We start from the raw sequence: 15619 nt of genomic DNA, 5'->3' as shown, positions 1-15619 counted from the left end.
TATAATGTCGGTAGGTCTATAGCTACTTTTTAAGTGCGCCTAATTTAAAACCAATTATGATCCATTAATTAAAAGTATTCTTTTATACTACAAAATATTAAAATTCATTTCTATTTTTTTTATAGGCGTTTCACACTTGTATAACTAGGGAAGTTAAATCCTTTCCCCAAATCAAAAAAATTCTATTTATTTTTATGTAAATAAATTTGTAAGAAAATGGGAAAAGAATAAATTTAGTTCCCAATATTGTTGATCCTAGTTGCGCTTATGAATTCATGATAGTTTAAAATTGTGAAATTTTTAAATTAACGACTAATGAAACTAATAAAACATGCATAACTATAAATTCAATTATAATATAACGAGTAAGTATGTAATATTATGCTATTTGTGTGTTTATATTACACTCTTATCTTATCGTTTGCCCTTTGCTCATAATTTAATATTTAGTTGAACTTGTTTCATTTTCTTAAATAAGTATTATTATAAAAGTATCTTATGCTAGTATAATGTATATTAATTAACTTGGTATAATTTTTTAAACAACTTTTATATAAATTTTTGATCCTATTTAAAGTATTTAAAATAAAAATGTTAACTCGTTTACAAATTTTGCAACGAATTTGTTCGTTACACTTTTGTCGGCAATTTTCTAATATTCCAACTGGACCAGTTTTAAAATCTAACATAGATGTAAATTCCATTGAATATCAGGTTAGATATGAATAAATTAACTTAATTGAATAAAATTATTTTTTTGTTATTATAATGTAATGTCGTAATTTTTAAATAAATCATACAGGAAAACAAAACAGCAATGGAAGTTTTAGTTGAAAATTTGAAAAAAACCGTTAACACCGCAGTTTATGGAGGTGATATCAAAGATAAATTAAGGCATACGTCTAAAGGAAAAGTGCTGGTCCGTGATCGAATAAATTATCTTTTAGATTCTGGTTCGCCATTCTTAGAATTGTCTCAATTAGCTGGATACAACTTATATGAAGAAAATCTGCCTTGTGGTGGTTTAATAACTGGAATCGGACGAATATCTAAGTAAAATCAAAAAGTCTCACCAATATTTATGATAATTAATATCAGTTAACTTTTTTAGTAAAGAATGTATGATTATTGCTAATGACGCAACTATCAAAGGTGGTACATATTTCCCTATAACGGTCAAAAAACATATAAGAGCTCAAGAAATTGCAAGTGAGAACAACTTACCATGTGTATATTTAGTAGATTCCGGGGGAGGTTATTTAAAAAAACAGTCTGAAATTTTTCCTGATAAAGAGCATTTTGGAAGAATATTTTACAATGAAGCTGTTATGTCGTCAAAAAACATTACTCAGGTTAAAAATATATTTAATACCTAATGTAAACGTACAGTTAAGAAAATTAATTAATTAATTAATTAATTTATTAATTTTATGTAAAACATACTGTATAGATTGCTGTTGTTATGGGTAGTTGTACAGCGGGTGCAGCTTATTTACCAGCTATGGCTGATGAGAGTGTGATAGTAAAAAAGACTGGAACAATTTTTTTAGCCGGTCCCCCACTGGTAAAAGCAGCGACAGGAGAAGTAGTTTCCGCAGAAGAACTTGGTGGCGCTGATCTTCACTGCACGTAAAAATATAGAACTGAGTTATCTAAATCGCCTATAGTTTTCAGTTAACTACATTTTTTATTTAATTTATAAAGAGTTTCTGGAGTTTCTGATCATTACGCTAACGATGATTACCATGCCTTACACATAACTAAAAATATCATTGCTAATTTAAATAATAATAACAAATCAATCACTAACTCAATAGACAATTTGGCTGTACCAGAACCTCCAATTTATCCAGATGCAGAACTTTACGGTATTGTTGGTAGTAATTTAAAACGAAATTATGATGTTAGAGAGGTAAAATTTTATTAACTAATATACCGTATTAATTTAATAATATAATATAAGTATTATTTATTCATTAAATTTTCTTTTTTTTTCTTTTACTATAATATAGAATTTTTTTAGGTTATTGCAAGGTTAGTTGATGGTTCTGTATTTTCAGAATTCAAAAAGATGTATGGTGAAACACTAGTTACTGGATTTGCCAAAATATGTGGTTATCCAATTGGAATTATCGGTAACAATGGGGTATTGTTTTCCGAATCTGCTCTTAAAGTACGAAATTATTTTTATATAAAGTTAAAAATTAATATTTGTAGTTTTACATGGCGTAATTAATTTTTTAAGTTTCCTTTTAAAAGTTGAACTCTTAGATTTCATAAATTTCTATTTGTCAGGACCGTACTAGAATATTTTTTGGGGAGGGGTTCAAAATATATATATATATTGAGGATTAGCCTTTAGATATGTATATAGAGGGTATATTTATCTATATATTTGTAACTTAATGAGGAGAGGTAAAATTATATTATTGCGCTTCGATAAAATAACTGATGGAGTAGTTGACTTCTCTTTCACCCCAAGAGGATAGATAACTAGTGAAATTACATTGGAGGTTGAGTTGGTAATAGTGGAAGATATTATAAAAAGATAAATTGAAATAATAATTTCGTTAGATATTAATGCAGATCTTTTAGGTCCTAAGTTTTGAACAATTTTTAACATATTTTAAAAGCAGGCTCAGATTAAGGGGGAGACATAGCCTCTGAGTACACGAAATATAGAGGCCTACACAGTTCCGTGCTAACTGTCATGGGCATATATTTGGCACCACTTTTTAACTTAGGTAGAAATGTAACATACATTCCATGAAATATTTACATACAATAAACCATATTTCAAAGTCACTCTCTACGTTTACAAAAACTCCAAAATCTTAACAATATCTATAATATAAAATATTGAAATACAGTCATTAATTTTTGTATAACTAACAAGCATTATTGCTTTTTTCTATAATTATTTTTGCCCATTGTAAAAAAAAATTTTAAAAATAAAATACATCAAAAGACAAATTCTGAACACGCTACGTATTACACAGTATACATGACTTGTCATCGATGACTATATCAACTAGTGATGGGCATAATCGAGATATCTCGATTATGAAAATAATCGAGATATTTCGATTATTGAAATCATATCTATTATATAATCGAGATATTCTGATTTTTTAAATAATATTGATTATTCTATAATCGAGTGATTATTTCTAATGATTTCTCGTTTATTATAAAAACAATGATTTCTTGATCTTAAAATGTATATAATCGAATAAAAGTTATTTCGAATGATGTCCATGAAACGATGAAACGAGAGAATACTATTTTTAAGTTTTTATTTAGCATAAATTATAGTCGAATTATTATTTAATTATTGACTTCGAGTCTTCTTATTTTCAACTCGTTCAATCGCTACTCATGACAACACCTTATCTGTCACATTTTTGGGAAGTATGTGACGATTAGAACAAAGTTTTGTCCTGAACTGGCTAAACTACTGAGTTCTGATTCTCCTACTAGTTGTGAATTTATGAAAAATCAATTAGGTGTGGAATCAGGTATTTTAATTATGATGGTCAAGCCGGCTATTGTTACCTTATCTTATGTTTTTATTTTTAAATTTGTTATCGGTTTTTTTAAAATATAGGTAATAATTATTAAATAATAAAAATAACAACTTGTCTTTTATTTAAAACACTTATTAATAATGCATTATTAATATATTATTCCTAAATTATAGTTTAATATAATAATTATAAATAAACACCAACAAATAAAAAAAGCAAAATTAAATTAATAATTATTTACTATAGGTATATTTATTCATATTTCAAATAATTTTTCGATTCTCTCGATAAATAATAATAGTTGATTATTCTTATCATACGAGCAGACGATTATAACTTCGAGTGATTTTTCGAGAGATTCACTCGATTATGAAAATGTCTCGATTACTAATCATTCGATTATCGAAATCATTCGATTATGCCCATCACTAATATCAACATCATACAATTATTGTATGGAATAGCTGAAATACGGATATCATCGAAGTAAAAAAAATATTGGTTTCCTAATTTATATTTAGCCTCGTTTTTATACAATGTCCGTCGCTAACGACGCTACCTGGCCACGCCCGCCCATATTTGACACTGACTACAGATATTACTTGTAATATTTTATCGACTATCTTATAAAATCAATAACAGTTATATTAACGACAGGATCTATTTAAAGTGTAGGTAAAAGCTATATTATATATACAAAAAAATGACGTCGACTGATATAAAAAATATATTATTCAACAAAATACATCTTATAAAAAAAACCTCTATTCATATATTTTTGGCGCCTTAAGACACTTACCAACTCTAAACCGTCTTTAGCGTGGTCATAGGCTTATATACAAAAAAAACTTAATTTTGTATTTCGCCTAATCGCTAAAATAAATTAATTTCTTTATTACCTAGTTTTTATTTGTGTTGTAATTTAAAAAAACAAGATTTTATAAAAAAAATTTTCTTAAGCCTTTTAAAAAATCTAGCCCTGGGGCCCTAAATAGGTATAATCCGAATCTGTTTAAAAGGCAATTCATTTATAAAGTTAACAATTTTTAGTGTCACCAATAGTGATATAAAATTTATCTGTGTACCAATAGTATTTACCTATGTTTTTAAAAATTTTGTTTTGGACAAAACTGAAAAATTATATAGTTTCTTTACACTTATATAAAATTAAAATAAATTGTTTTATAAATTATAATTTGTAAAATCATTATGCTCTATGTATAGAGCGTAAATATATTTCTTAAATTTTAGGGCACTCATTTCATTGAACTTTGCTGTCAACGGAAAATTCCATTGTTATTTTTACAAAACATAACTGGTATTTAAACACATTAATGTATTTCATATAATTATCATATTAGTTGTTATTAATATTATTAATTAATACTTGAAATATGTTTCTTTTCTTAACAGGGTTCATGGTAGGTAAAGATGCTGAAGCTGGTGGCATTGCGAAAAATGGTGCTAAAATGGTGACCGCTGTTTCGTGTGCATCAGTACCCAAAATTACTGTAATCATCGGTGGATCTTATGGCGCTGGAAATTATGGAATGTGTGGGCGAGCTTATGGGTATTATATTTATAGAGACCAGATTATATTTAACATTAAGTTCAGAGAATTAGAGATAATTTTTAGTAAATTTTGCCCACTAAATAACTTCAATGAGTAAAATGTCTACAATATTTTTTACTCGTTGAAGTTATTTAAATATCCTATACCTTCCCCGTGGAATGGGATAAGAAGAATTCCACAGTCTTCTGCCAGACATATGAGGTGACTAATGAAGTTGCGTCAGGTCGACAGCCGATATAAAATTTTGCCAAATAGTACGAGGCGTCCTGAACAGAACTTAGGCGAATTAACATATATCGGATGTACGCGGCGATAACAGGTGAGAGGATATAAAGTAGTTCTAGACGAAAATGTCTTAAAGAATAAAGTGTTTGATACCAGCAGGACAACTTGTGCTGTAGCTGTTTAAAAGTTTGTAGTTCTATTTCAAGATAAATGGTCAAGGTATTCTTTAGTTATGTGTTGGAATTTACGAATAAAATATTAAAAAAATACATTAATCATATCTCTTAAAACTATTTTGATTTTATGAAACTATATATCAGTAACGTAGTTAAGGGTGAACTGAGGTGGCTGTAGTCTCTCTCTTCCTTCCCTCCACTGAAATTTTAGGAAAATGTTTAAACTATTACTATAAAAATAGTTAATAAAATCCTATTTTGTGTTTAACTGATTTTATAAGTTGATGTTATCGTTCACAGTACAAACTTTTAATATTTGAATATTGCGCATTGACGCAAAGGAACTAAATAGGTAGCATTAAGTATTTCTTTGTTATTATATACTGATAAATATTGTTTCGAAATTTTGACAATATGACATAGTAGTGATTTTTATTAATATCATTTATAATGCCAGCAACAAAAATTAAACTCAAAACATTTTATGTTTCTTTGCAAAAAATAGTGAATACCTAATAAACCATGATACTATTTTTTAATAAAATAGATAATTAAAGTTTTAAATTTATTTTGTGTATTATTTTTGATGAGCAAATTAAAATAATATTGAAAATGAATATTTAATCATGTAATAATTTAGTAAGAACTTTAAATCGGCATGATAAACTTATGAGAGACCCCCACCTATTTGTAATAAAAGTTTTAGTCCTTGCCTCGGAAAAATATTCTGGCTATATCATTCATTTTCAAAATAACTTTTGATTCAGGCCAAGATTTTTATATATGTGGCCAAACTCACGAATAAGTATAATGGGAGGTGAACAGGCAGCTGGTGTATTATCCCAAATTCAGAGGGACAAAAAAGGACGAGAAAGTAAACAGGTAATTTATTTTAAGATGACCATAATTTATTTCAAGTTATTATTTTAGCTTTGATACGACGTTGAGAAGGTATTAATTTTACTATAATGTGTTTTTTTATTTTTATTTTGTTGTGTCTGTTATCGCATTTCTCAGCTCTCACCCAACGGATTTCTTTCAATGATACGTCAAAAGATCACAAATCGTATCTAGTCAAAGACATTACCCTCAAAAATTAAAAAAATTTCCTTCATTCCCCGTAAATGGGGGATACCTCCAAAAAAATTACAAATTTAAAAATCGCTAATTTTCAAAATTTTATCAATTTTTTTTACTTAAAACTGCCATAACTTTTTCAAAAATGAACAAATCAATATAATTTTTTTTTTATAGATGCTTGATTTCTTTACCTACCATTTGGTTTATTTTTTATTTAACCCTTAACCTGCCCATAATAGGGGCATTTAAAATTACAACTTTTTCAACTTAACTTTTGAAAGTGTTCCGGAAAGTCTGACACTTTTATATATATCATAAATTAAAGCTAATGTAATATACTTTATCATGAAAAAAAAAAATTTCGGACTTTATTTTGTCTTCATTTTGAAAATGACTACCAAATGCAATTTTTGTGTGAAAATTCTCGATTTTATATTTTACATTTTTTACCTTAAAATGCTATAACTTGTTGAAAAATGTATGGATCAGTATAATTTTTTTGTGATAACTACTATTAATATACTTCTTTTATGCGACATATTTTTTTTTAAATCGGACTATTTCCCTTAATGCAGGGGGGGTTCAAAACTTAATAAAAAAAATACGATTTTTGTAAAAAAATTCATTTTTATATTTTAATTTTATAAAGCTATAACTTTTTTAAAAATGTATTGATCATAATTTTTTTTTTACGATAAATACTATTTATATTTATATATTATTAATATATATATATATAATATTCCTTTTCCAAAATAAGAATTACTATCTAAAAAATATTCTTCTATTTAAAAAAAATTACTCTCACTTTAAATAGTGAATTGCCCTTTTTTCCAAGAATATTTATTTAGTAATGGTATTATTACGCAAAATGAAAACTTTAAGTTTATACATTTTATTTAATGTACAATACAATACAATATACAAAAATTGTGCAATATAGAGAGTAGTATAAATTTGAATCATTTTTTTAATAGTCATTTAAAAATTTTAATGGGGTTCTTATCAACAAAGAAATATTTTATATTTTCCATAGGTGGAAAGAGCACTTTTCTATCTTTTAGATAAATGGTATAAAAGAGTAACTAGTTTAACTTAAGAACATTGTAACAAAAAACAAGGATATAATACTTTGTACATAAATTGTTACATGATGATAAAATGTATACTTTTGGTCAGGACTGGCCATAGGTTAAAAGAAAATTGTCCCTTATAGGGGTGTCAACTTTATTTTTTTAAATGGCAACTTATGTATTAAACTAGTTTATATATTAAAAAAATTATCTAATTAAGGAAATGACTGTTAAATAAAAAGTTTTAGACTAGTGTTTCAGATGATATTTACATTTATATTGGAGTGTAACCGAGAAATGAAGTAGTAGCATTCGTGCTTCACCTACAGTCTATATTTTTAAGAGATAATGATTTTCTAATTACTTGTCTAAAAGTTGCTATCGAACAGTCATTTTTTTAATTAAATCTGTTTTATAAGCTAGTTTAATACATAGTATTGTTTCTAAAAGTGCATCAACTAATTTAATTTAAAATTTATGTAATTGTGAATTTTTTATTGAATTTGAGAATTTAAATAATTTATTTAATTTTGGAGAATTATTTATTAATTTTTTTAATTCATATTACTATTACTAACAAATTATCACAAGTTAAAATATATTAGTAATTATTGTTATTAAAAAATAATATATTAATTAAAAATAAAAATTTTATTATTAAAAATGCTTACAATCCGAACACCGGTAAAAACCCAAATAATAGGTAAATGCTTAGTCCTAATAAAAAGATGCCGTGTACCTAGCCCATTTGTAATATTTATGTATATTTTTAACACGCTTATATTAGTTTTACATGTATGTTGTTTGTTGTGAGTTGTGTTTGTAATTTTCCACGCGTACGTGTCTACGGCCTTGAGACTAGACGATCGTAACGCATTCACCCCACCCCACGCCACGCTCACCACTATTCCTGTATAATTTCTTTATGATGATATTAGCAAGTATATAGCCTTTATTATTAATAGTAGTAAGACACAGTTGTGAATTTATAAATATTCTAACTGCCAATACAGAAATTATATCTATTGATAGTCATAATTGACAATAAACAATCCGTGGCTGTGATAGCGATGTCATAGAAAACTAATAAGTAAAAAATAAATATAGTTTAAAAAACTAATAAAACACTCTTTTAAAGTATATCGAACTAAAAAGTTAAATATTATTTTTAACTTTTTTAGTTCGATGTACTTTAAAAGCGTGTTTTTTAACTATATTTATTACAATGAAATAATACTATTTCACAACATAATTTTATTTCTATAATTGATACCAAAAATTGTGTTAAATTTGAAATATTTATATTCATATAAAATTTATTTTACATAGAAACTACTTTTGCTTTATCCTTCACATTTATGACCTTTTATTTAATCTTTTAAATAATATATTTTAGCTAACGGTTGATGAAGAAAATATCATAAAAAATCCTGTAATTAAACAGTTTGAAGAAGAAGGAAATCCATACTATTCCAGTGCTAGGTAATAATTTTGCTAAAATAGCAAAATGAGGTGCAATAAGGAAAAGGGTTTTCATTGCTTTCATATTTTGTAAAAATAAACCGGTTTCCTTATTTTTTTAACATCCTATTAGTAGTTTGAATACATTAATCTTTATATTCTGATTAATTTGTAGATGTTGGGATGATGGAATTATTGACCCTGCTCAAACTAGACACATTTTAGCCCTAAGTTTATCAGCTATTAATAACAACTCAATTCTTGAAACAAAATACGGAATTTTTAGAATGTAAATTTTTATAAAAAGTAAACTGCCATTAGTAGAAAAATACACAATTTAATTGATGTAATATGATATTAAGAGCAAACATTAATTTTTTAAGATAATTTTTACATTTGATTTTTTTTTAATTTGTTTTATATTCTAAGTAAAAAGAATTAGTAAACATTATTTATATTATAAAAGTCGATAAAATTAAATAATTATTTTTTTAAAGATTAATCATATAATATTAAAAAATATTATTGAGAACACATTTAATATTAAGAAAAATTATTCATATGTGCAAAGATAATCTTCATAATTTAATTTTAATAATAAAGATTTCCAATATGCAAGTTGTATGTTCTTATTAAATTAAGTATAAATTACAATACTGGAAAAAGATGATTTTGTGTCAAAAGTTTATCTAACATTTTATTTAATTTATAACTATTTTTATCAACAGTGAGAATTATTAAAATACTAGTAGTTTTTGTCATTACTATTAAAATATATCACTGAAATAAAATAATAAAAAATCTAACTTTATTGTAAAGAAATAATAGCATAAAATAATTAATAGTGATTATAGATAATTTATCTTCATCTCAATTTGAACCACAAACATTAAACTAAAATATTTTTAATAATATAACAAGAGTTAATAATAAAACATTATTTAAAACAATAATTTAGTATGTCCTCACAAAAATTTATGTATTAAAAAAAACAACTACTATAAAAATACTTTGATTCTTTTTTTTCATCATAAAATATTTTTGATCTATGTACTGCATACCAGAACAACATTTAAAAAAATATTAAGTCATAATATAAACATTTTTAAAATTTTTATTTAATATGACTTTTTAACCTTATTAACTAATATTTTATGCATGTGTATTTTTATATGTCCTCTTAGTATTGTCTTGTTTGCAAAGAATTTATTGCAAATGTCACATTCAAAAGGTTTTTCACCTGTATGGCAGCGTTTATGTTGTTTAATGTAGGATTGGTGAGAAAACATCTTGTGACAAATATCACATTCATATGGTTTTTCACCACTATGGGTTCTCATATGAACCTTTAAGTTAAACCGTACACCAAATGACTTCAAACAAATACTACACTGATAAGGCTTTTCACCAGAGTGTATTCTTTTGTGTTTATTTAAACCAGATGATTGATTAAATGTCTTCTGGCATACATTACAAGCATAAGGTCTTTCTCCATTATGAATTCGTTGGTGTGTTTTGAGATTATAGGCTGCAAAAAATGTTTTATCACACACATCACATTTAAAAGGATTTAAATGTAACATTCTATGTCGTTTCAATGAAAATGTATCAGCAAATTTTTTTTTGCAGCATTCACAGGTGAATTCACAAGTTTCTGGATGTTTTCTTCTATTATGTTGACTTAAAATTGATTTTTTTTGAAATTCTACTTGACATATATCACATTTGAATGGTGGTAAGTCTGGTGTACCTCCTCCTCTACATGATCGGTGATTTTGTTTTATATGTTTTTTTAAACGTGCATTTGATGTATAAAAAGTATGACAAAAATTGCATTTATATGTTGATGATGCATTAGTATAATATGCTAAAAATTTGTATTCTCCAAGTAAATTTTTGTTATGACAGCCACTTTTAGATTCGTCAGTATCTTTAACAGTTAAATTTTCTGTTTTATCAAAAATATTTGTCTCATAATCTTGCAAGTCAATTGTAAGATTTTCATTACTAGAAAATAAATTAAAAGTTTTTAAATAGTTTATAAATAAAAGTAAATGATTTAACTTATATCAAATATGTTTTATGGTTTTCTTTTTTTAATATCACTTACTCGTCATCTATTACGGCTTTTATACAAAATGGATCAAGTTCTAATTTGATTTCTTCTGGTTCAGTACTGCCATAATCTTGGTTTTCTATATTTCTAGAATAATAAAATTATAAAGTATACATAATAGAAAACTAATGAACCATGTTAAAATCAGGAATTGCAAATGTTATTTTTTGAAAAACTACATTTTATTCATTATTTTTAACAATTTTGATTATTAAAGAATTGTTTTGAAATACAAATTAGGGTAGCCCTGGCAATGTAATGACAATTTTTTTTTTTTATTTGACTCACCCCCTTATAAAAATTATTCGAACATAATTATCTATAAAAAATGACTTTACAAATTTTATTAAAAAATGAAGAATTTTACTGTAAAAATTAAAATAATTATGATTTCATCAAAAAATTACTGCTTTTTGGAAATATACTTATATTTAATGAATTTTTCATCATGTGACTAAATGTTTCATACAAAAATTATTTATAATTCATTTACAACAATTTTTTAAACTTTAACCCTATATTTGATATGTTGAATTTAATAAATAAGGATTTTTACTAATAAAAAATCGCATTATTTATCATAATTTAATTAACACAATGTTGTATTAAACATGGATTTCTATTATTAGATTGTTTGTTTTTAAATGACAATAATGTTATTGGAGAAGTAATGATCATTAATAACGACCTATAAATACAAGCAATCTATTTCTATACAGTTATATAATAAAATCATCTGATAGTATTTTAATGAAATATAATTTTATTCAGTAGAATTAAAAAGAAACTAATAAATTTAATAAAAAGTTAGATTTGTTCTATATATTCCACTAAAAATCATTGAATTAACCTATATTGAGGAGTATATGAAATTTTTACTTATGCAAAAAGAAATATGTAAACCACGATGTATATTGGTTACAGAATGCAAATTATTTCTACGAAAAAAAAAATTCAAATAATTATAAAGCATTTTTTTAATTAGACCAATAATTATTTAAATTAAAATGTTTTTGATCTGAAAAGATAGTGTTGTTAAGCATTATTTTCAATTGAGATAAAACGTTAAAAAACGTCTTCCACTACTAAATGTTTACTTGATGTGGTTTATAGTATGAATTATATAAAAGAAAAATAAGTACTCGTAACACCAATTAAAACCATCTAAAATACAGAGAAGAGATATTTCACATTTGTCAACTAATTATATGTTAGCCAATTTAGACAAATGTAAGCTAATTGAAGTAAAACTAAATTTGAGTACATCAGTAATTGACATATTATATTTATTCACTTAAATTGTATTTGTTTAGAAAACAATTAAAACTGAAGTCATAAAATCTCTTAAATGTTTAAGAGATATTTGTATATTTTTAGTTAGAATATACTTAGAAGCACTGTTTAAAGATATATTTTATATTGATACTATTAAATTACCTTATAATGGTCTAAATTTAATAAAATTACTGATTGATTACATAGATTTTATATTCCAAAAACTACCAAATGTAAATTTTGTGGTCATTTATGGAATCATTTATCTGAAAATATTGCATAGTTTTCTTTTGATGACCGAATTCCATCATATGTAAAAATAAAAATGTCCGAAACAACTAAGGAAACACAAATGATTTAACTCAAAATCTTTTAATAAATTGTATCCCCAAAAGAAATATAGTTATAAAAACAAAGATATTTATGATTTGTATCTTAGGAATCAATTAACTTATTTTCCAGATTTTTAATAAAATATGACTCTTTAAAACTTTATTCATTTAATTTCATCCAAATATTACTAAGTAAAATAATGACTTTGACGGCAAAAATATTTTAATACACTTGTTAGTTATTGCAGAAAGAGGAGTAAAATTTATTTAAGACTATAATAATATATTGACAAAGTATAAAAGTTTTTTTACAAGTTGTTAGTGATTAAAGCGTACTATTTAAGTGTGAAAAAAGCACATTAATGAATAAATAAATATTATTAATTTAGTAAACAGTATTTTATAAGAATTGTTAGATATTACATTTTTTTTAATTATTAAGGCATAAAATAATATATTAAAAATATTATTAAACCTTATTTAATAATATTTTTTGTATTATTTGTATTTTGTGTTTACATTAAACTGTTTTATTTAAGAGTACTTATTAATTAAATATTTTCATTAAAATTCCTTAAATTATATTATTAAGTTTAACATATAAAAAGGATTAGAGGTACACATTTTTTTTACTAAATGTAATTTTTTGGATATTAACCTGTAATTATAAATAACTTTTGTAAACATTTAGTTTTATGATGAACAATTGATAAACTGTAGGCATATTTTTAAAAATCAATAATTTATGGGTGAAAACAAAATAATATTAATTTTTAGTCAAATACTTAGTTTTTAATAAAATTTGTAAGAACATTTTTTTATATATAATTATTAGATCTTTAGTTAAGGTTACTTTCATTTTTAAGGTAGGAGTCAATTTATTGAGTAACCTATAAAAAACTAAAAAATCATCTTTTGAATTCAATTTTAAAATTCTTGTGATCAAATTTTATAAAATGTTTTTTTTAAGATAGAATAATATAAGAAGGTGAAAATGTATCTTAAAAGTGATTTTCAAAATTAATTAAGGGCTACTCTACTCTAATATAAATAGCTGTGATTAAATCATCCATAATTAAAATCTCATATATATTTTATTCTTATTTTCTTTATCTTTTATAAGTAATATTCTTGATTAAATCCTGGATGCAAATAACAAACTATGTAACAATTAAAAAGTTTAATAGGATCAAAATAATAGAATAAAAGTGTCTTAATTAATTGAATGAATAATGGATACTGTGTTAACATATTTACTATGAGTGATAACGATTTTCCTAACTTCAAAATATATTGAATTTTTCTAGTATAAAATTATTATGTAAAAAAAAAAAAAGAAAAATGAGATCCAAAAAATTGTTACATGCCACATTATTTATTCTCATGTTTGAATTAATGATTTAGTAATAAAAAGAGTTTAATTTAGTACATAAAAGAGTTTAATGTACCATGTTTTACACAATGATGAAAAATCATTATATCTTTAATTTTATAATAACTTTTCCAAAATTAGGTATTTAATTTAGACCTACCAATAATATATAAATTATACAATAATTAATTAAAGGTTAAATAAAGTAATAACATTCAAATTTATTACACAATATAATAGTAATTGATACATACTGATCATCTGCTAAATTGAAATATTGTGGATTTAACATTTCTAAAGTTAAATTAATATTATCTTGGTCATGATTTTGAGAGGTAACTGAGCATGGATCACTTAATGTACTACAAAAAAAAAATTGAAAAAATGTATTTTTTTTTATAAATATTCATAGTGTTTATTTCATATGAATATATATAAATAATTTGAATTGATATGAAACTTCACCCTATATAAGATACTGAGAGCAGAAGAATTCAAAGTGACAATTTGCAAAAAGATTGAGATAAATACAAATCTAAAAATTAAAATTTATCACTAATTCCCTATGTAAAATAGATTGAGATAATATCGTTTTTCTGTAAAAATTTAATAATAAACCTATATTCATTTCATATTTTTTGCTTTAGAGACCTCATATATAATATTGCATATCATAATACCAGTTTTCTAGTATAATTCTATCATATTCACTTATTCCTTTATTAAGTATTTTTTTTTCTTAATATACTTCTTCAATTAAAGAAACAAAACCTGAGATTTATTTCACACATTTATTTTATCAATCAAAAAGGGTCAAATATTCCTTAAAATTAAATTAAAGTAATTATACAATTTCAACTTTTTTACCTATTTTTTAAATTATTCAAAATTACTTTTGAACATTCTTCATCCTTTAGAAATGAATCATCACTGAATGAAGACATACTTAGACAAATAATGACAGAAAGTATTATTCCAAATAATTCTAGTTTAAAAGAAGTTTAATTGCTCATATTACATGATATTTTATTATGAAACTCAATAATTATTAACTATCAAGACATACTTGGCATGTATTTAATAGTGAACTAATGAACATTTTTTGATAAAAAGTTTTAATTGAAAAACAAAGCATTTAAAAACAATTTGAGAACAAACGAAAAATTAAATATTCTAAAATAGCAACTCGGCACATTACAAAATTTAACTTTTAGTTTAATAACACACGATTATTGATAACAATATTTATCATTGATGAATATAAAGTTAAATACACTTTAGTAATGTGCATAATCGAGACATTCTCATAATTGAAATAATCATTTATAATCCAAATTAAAATGTCATCAATTTTTCCAATAACAATAAATGAAATAGATAATTTGTTTTTTAATCATCTGAGGCATGAC

At 24.2% G+C, this 15619-nt stretch overlaps 2 protein-coding genes across 3 annotated transcripts; one reads left to right on the top strand and one right to left on the bottom strand.

Annotated features, from left to right (window-relative positions):
* The first annotated feature begins 481 nt into the window (after window positions 1–481).
* On the top strand, window positions 482–9631 carry LOC126896819 (methylcrotonoyl-CoA carboxylase beta chain, mitochondrial). Its single transcript, XM_050669925.1, has 11 exons — window positions 482–714; window positions 803–1053; window positions 1112–1352; window positions 1451–1629; window positions 1705–1912; window positions 2024–2173; window positions 4779–4845; window positions 4941–5097; window positions 6269–6383; window positions 9051–9136; window positions 9291–9631. The coding sequence occupies exons 1-11, from the start codon at window positions 592–594 to the stop codon at window positions 9406–9408; spliced, it is 1695 nt and encodes a 564-aa protein (XP_050525882.1). The 5' UTR covers window positions 482–591; the 3' UTR covers window positions 9409–9631.
* A 270-nt stretch (window positions 9632–9901) lies between these two features.
* LOC126896827 (zinc finger protein 501-like) lies at window positions 9902–15432 on the bottom strand. 2 transcript variants are annotated; one of them, XM_050669935.1, is made up of 5 exons: window positions 15277–15430; window positions 15078–15195; window positions 14465–14572; window positions 11226–11318; window positions 9902–11122 (listed from the first exon to the last, which is right to left on the bottom strand). In XM_050669935.1, exons 1-5 carry the CDS (start codon window positions 15281–15283, stop codon window positions 10234–10236), a joined length of 1215 nt encoding a protein of 404 aa, XP_050525892.1. In that variant the 5' UTR covers window positions 15284–15430; the 3' UTR covers window positions 9902–10233. The 2 variants fall into 2 exon arrangements, with proteins under 2 accessions (XP_050525892.1, XP_050525893.1); XM_050669936.1 differs by lacking the exon at window positions 14465–14572 and having other exon boundaries at window positions 15277–15432.
* Between the last annotated feature and the right edge of the window lie 187 nt (window positions 15433–15619).

Source organism: Daktulosphaira vitifoliae, unplaced genomic scaffold (genome assembly GCF_025091365.1).
Source record: "Daktulosphaira vitifoliae isolate Bord-2020 unplaced genomic scaffold, ASM2509136v1 Scaffold_1, whole genome shotgun sequence".
Taxonomy (NCBI): Eukaryota; Metazoa; Arthropoda; class Insecta; order Hemiptera; family Phylloxeridae; genus Daktulosphaira; species Daktulosphaira vitifoliae.
This window is presented reverse-complemented; position numbering and strand designations above follow the sequence as displayed.

What these genes read in the sequence shown, in the direction of transcription:
- LOC126896819 (XM_050669925.1), top strand. Translation starts at nt 592, where the DNA reads ATGTTAACTCGTTTACAAATTTTGCAACGAATTTGTTCGTTACACTTT. An exon ending in ATGTGTGGGCGAGCTTATGG is followed by an intron (nt 5,098 to 6,268) that starts GTATTATATTTA and finishes CTTTTGATTCAG; the next exon opens with GCCAAGATTTTTATATATGT. An exon ending in CCATACTATTCCAGTGCTAG is followed by an intron (nt 9,137 to 9,290) that starts GTAATAATTTTG and finishes ATTAATTTGTAG; the next exon opens with ATGTTGGGATGATGGAATTA.
- LOC126896827 (XM_050669935.1), bottom strand. An exon ending in TTGAATAATTTAAAAAATAG is followed by an intron (nt 14,573 to 15,077) that starts GTAAAAAAGTTG and finishes TTTTTTTTGTAG; the next exon opens with TACATTAAGTGATCCATGCT. An exon ending in TTCAATTTAGCAGATGATCA is followed by an intron (nt 11,319 to 14,464) that starts GTATGTATCAAT and finishes TTATTATTCTAG; the next exon opens with AAATATAGAAAACCAAGATT.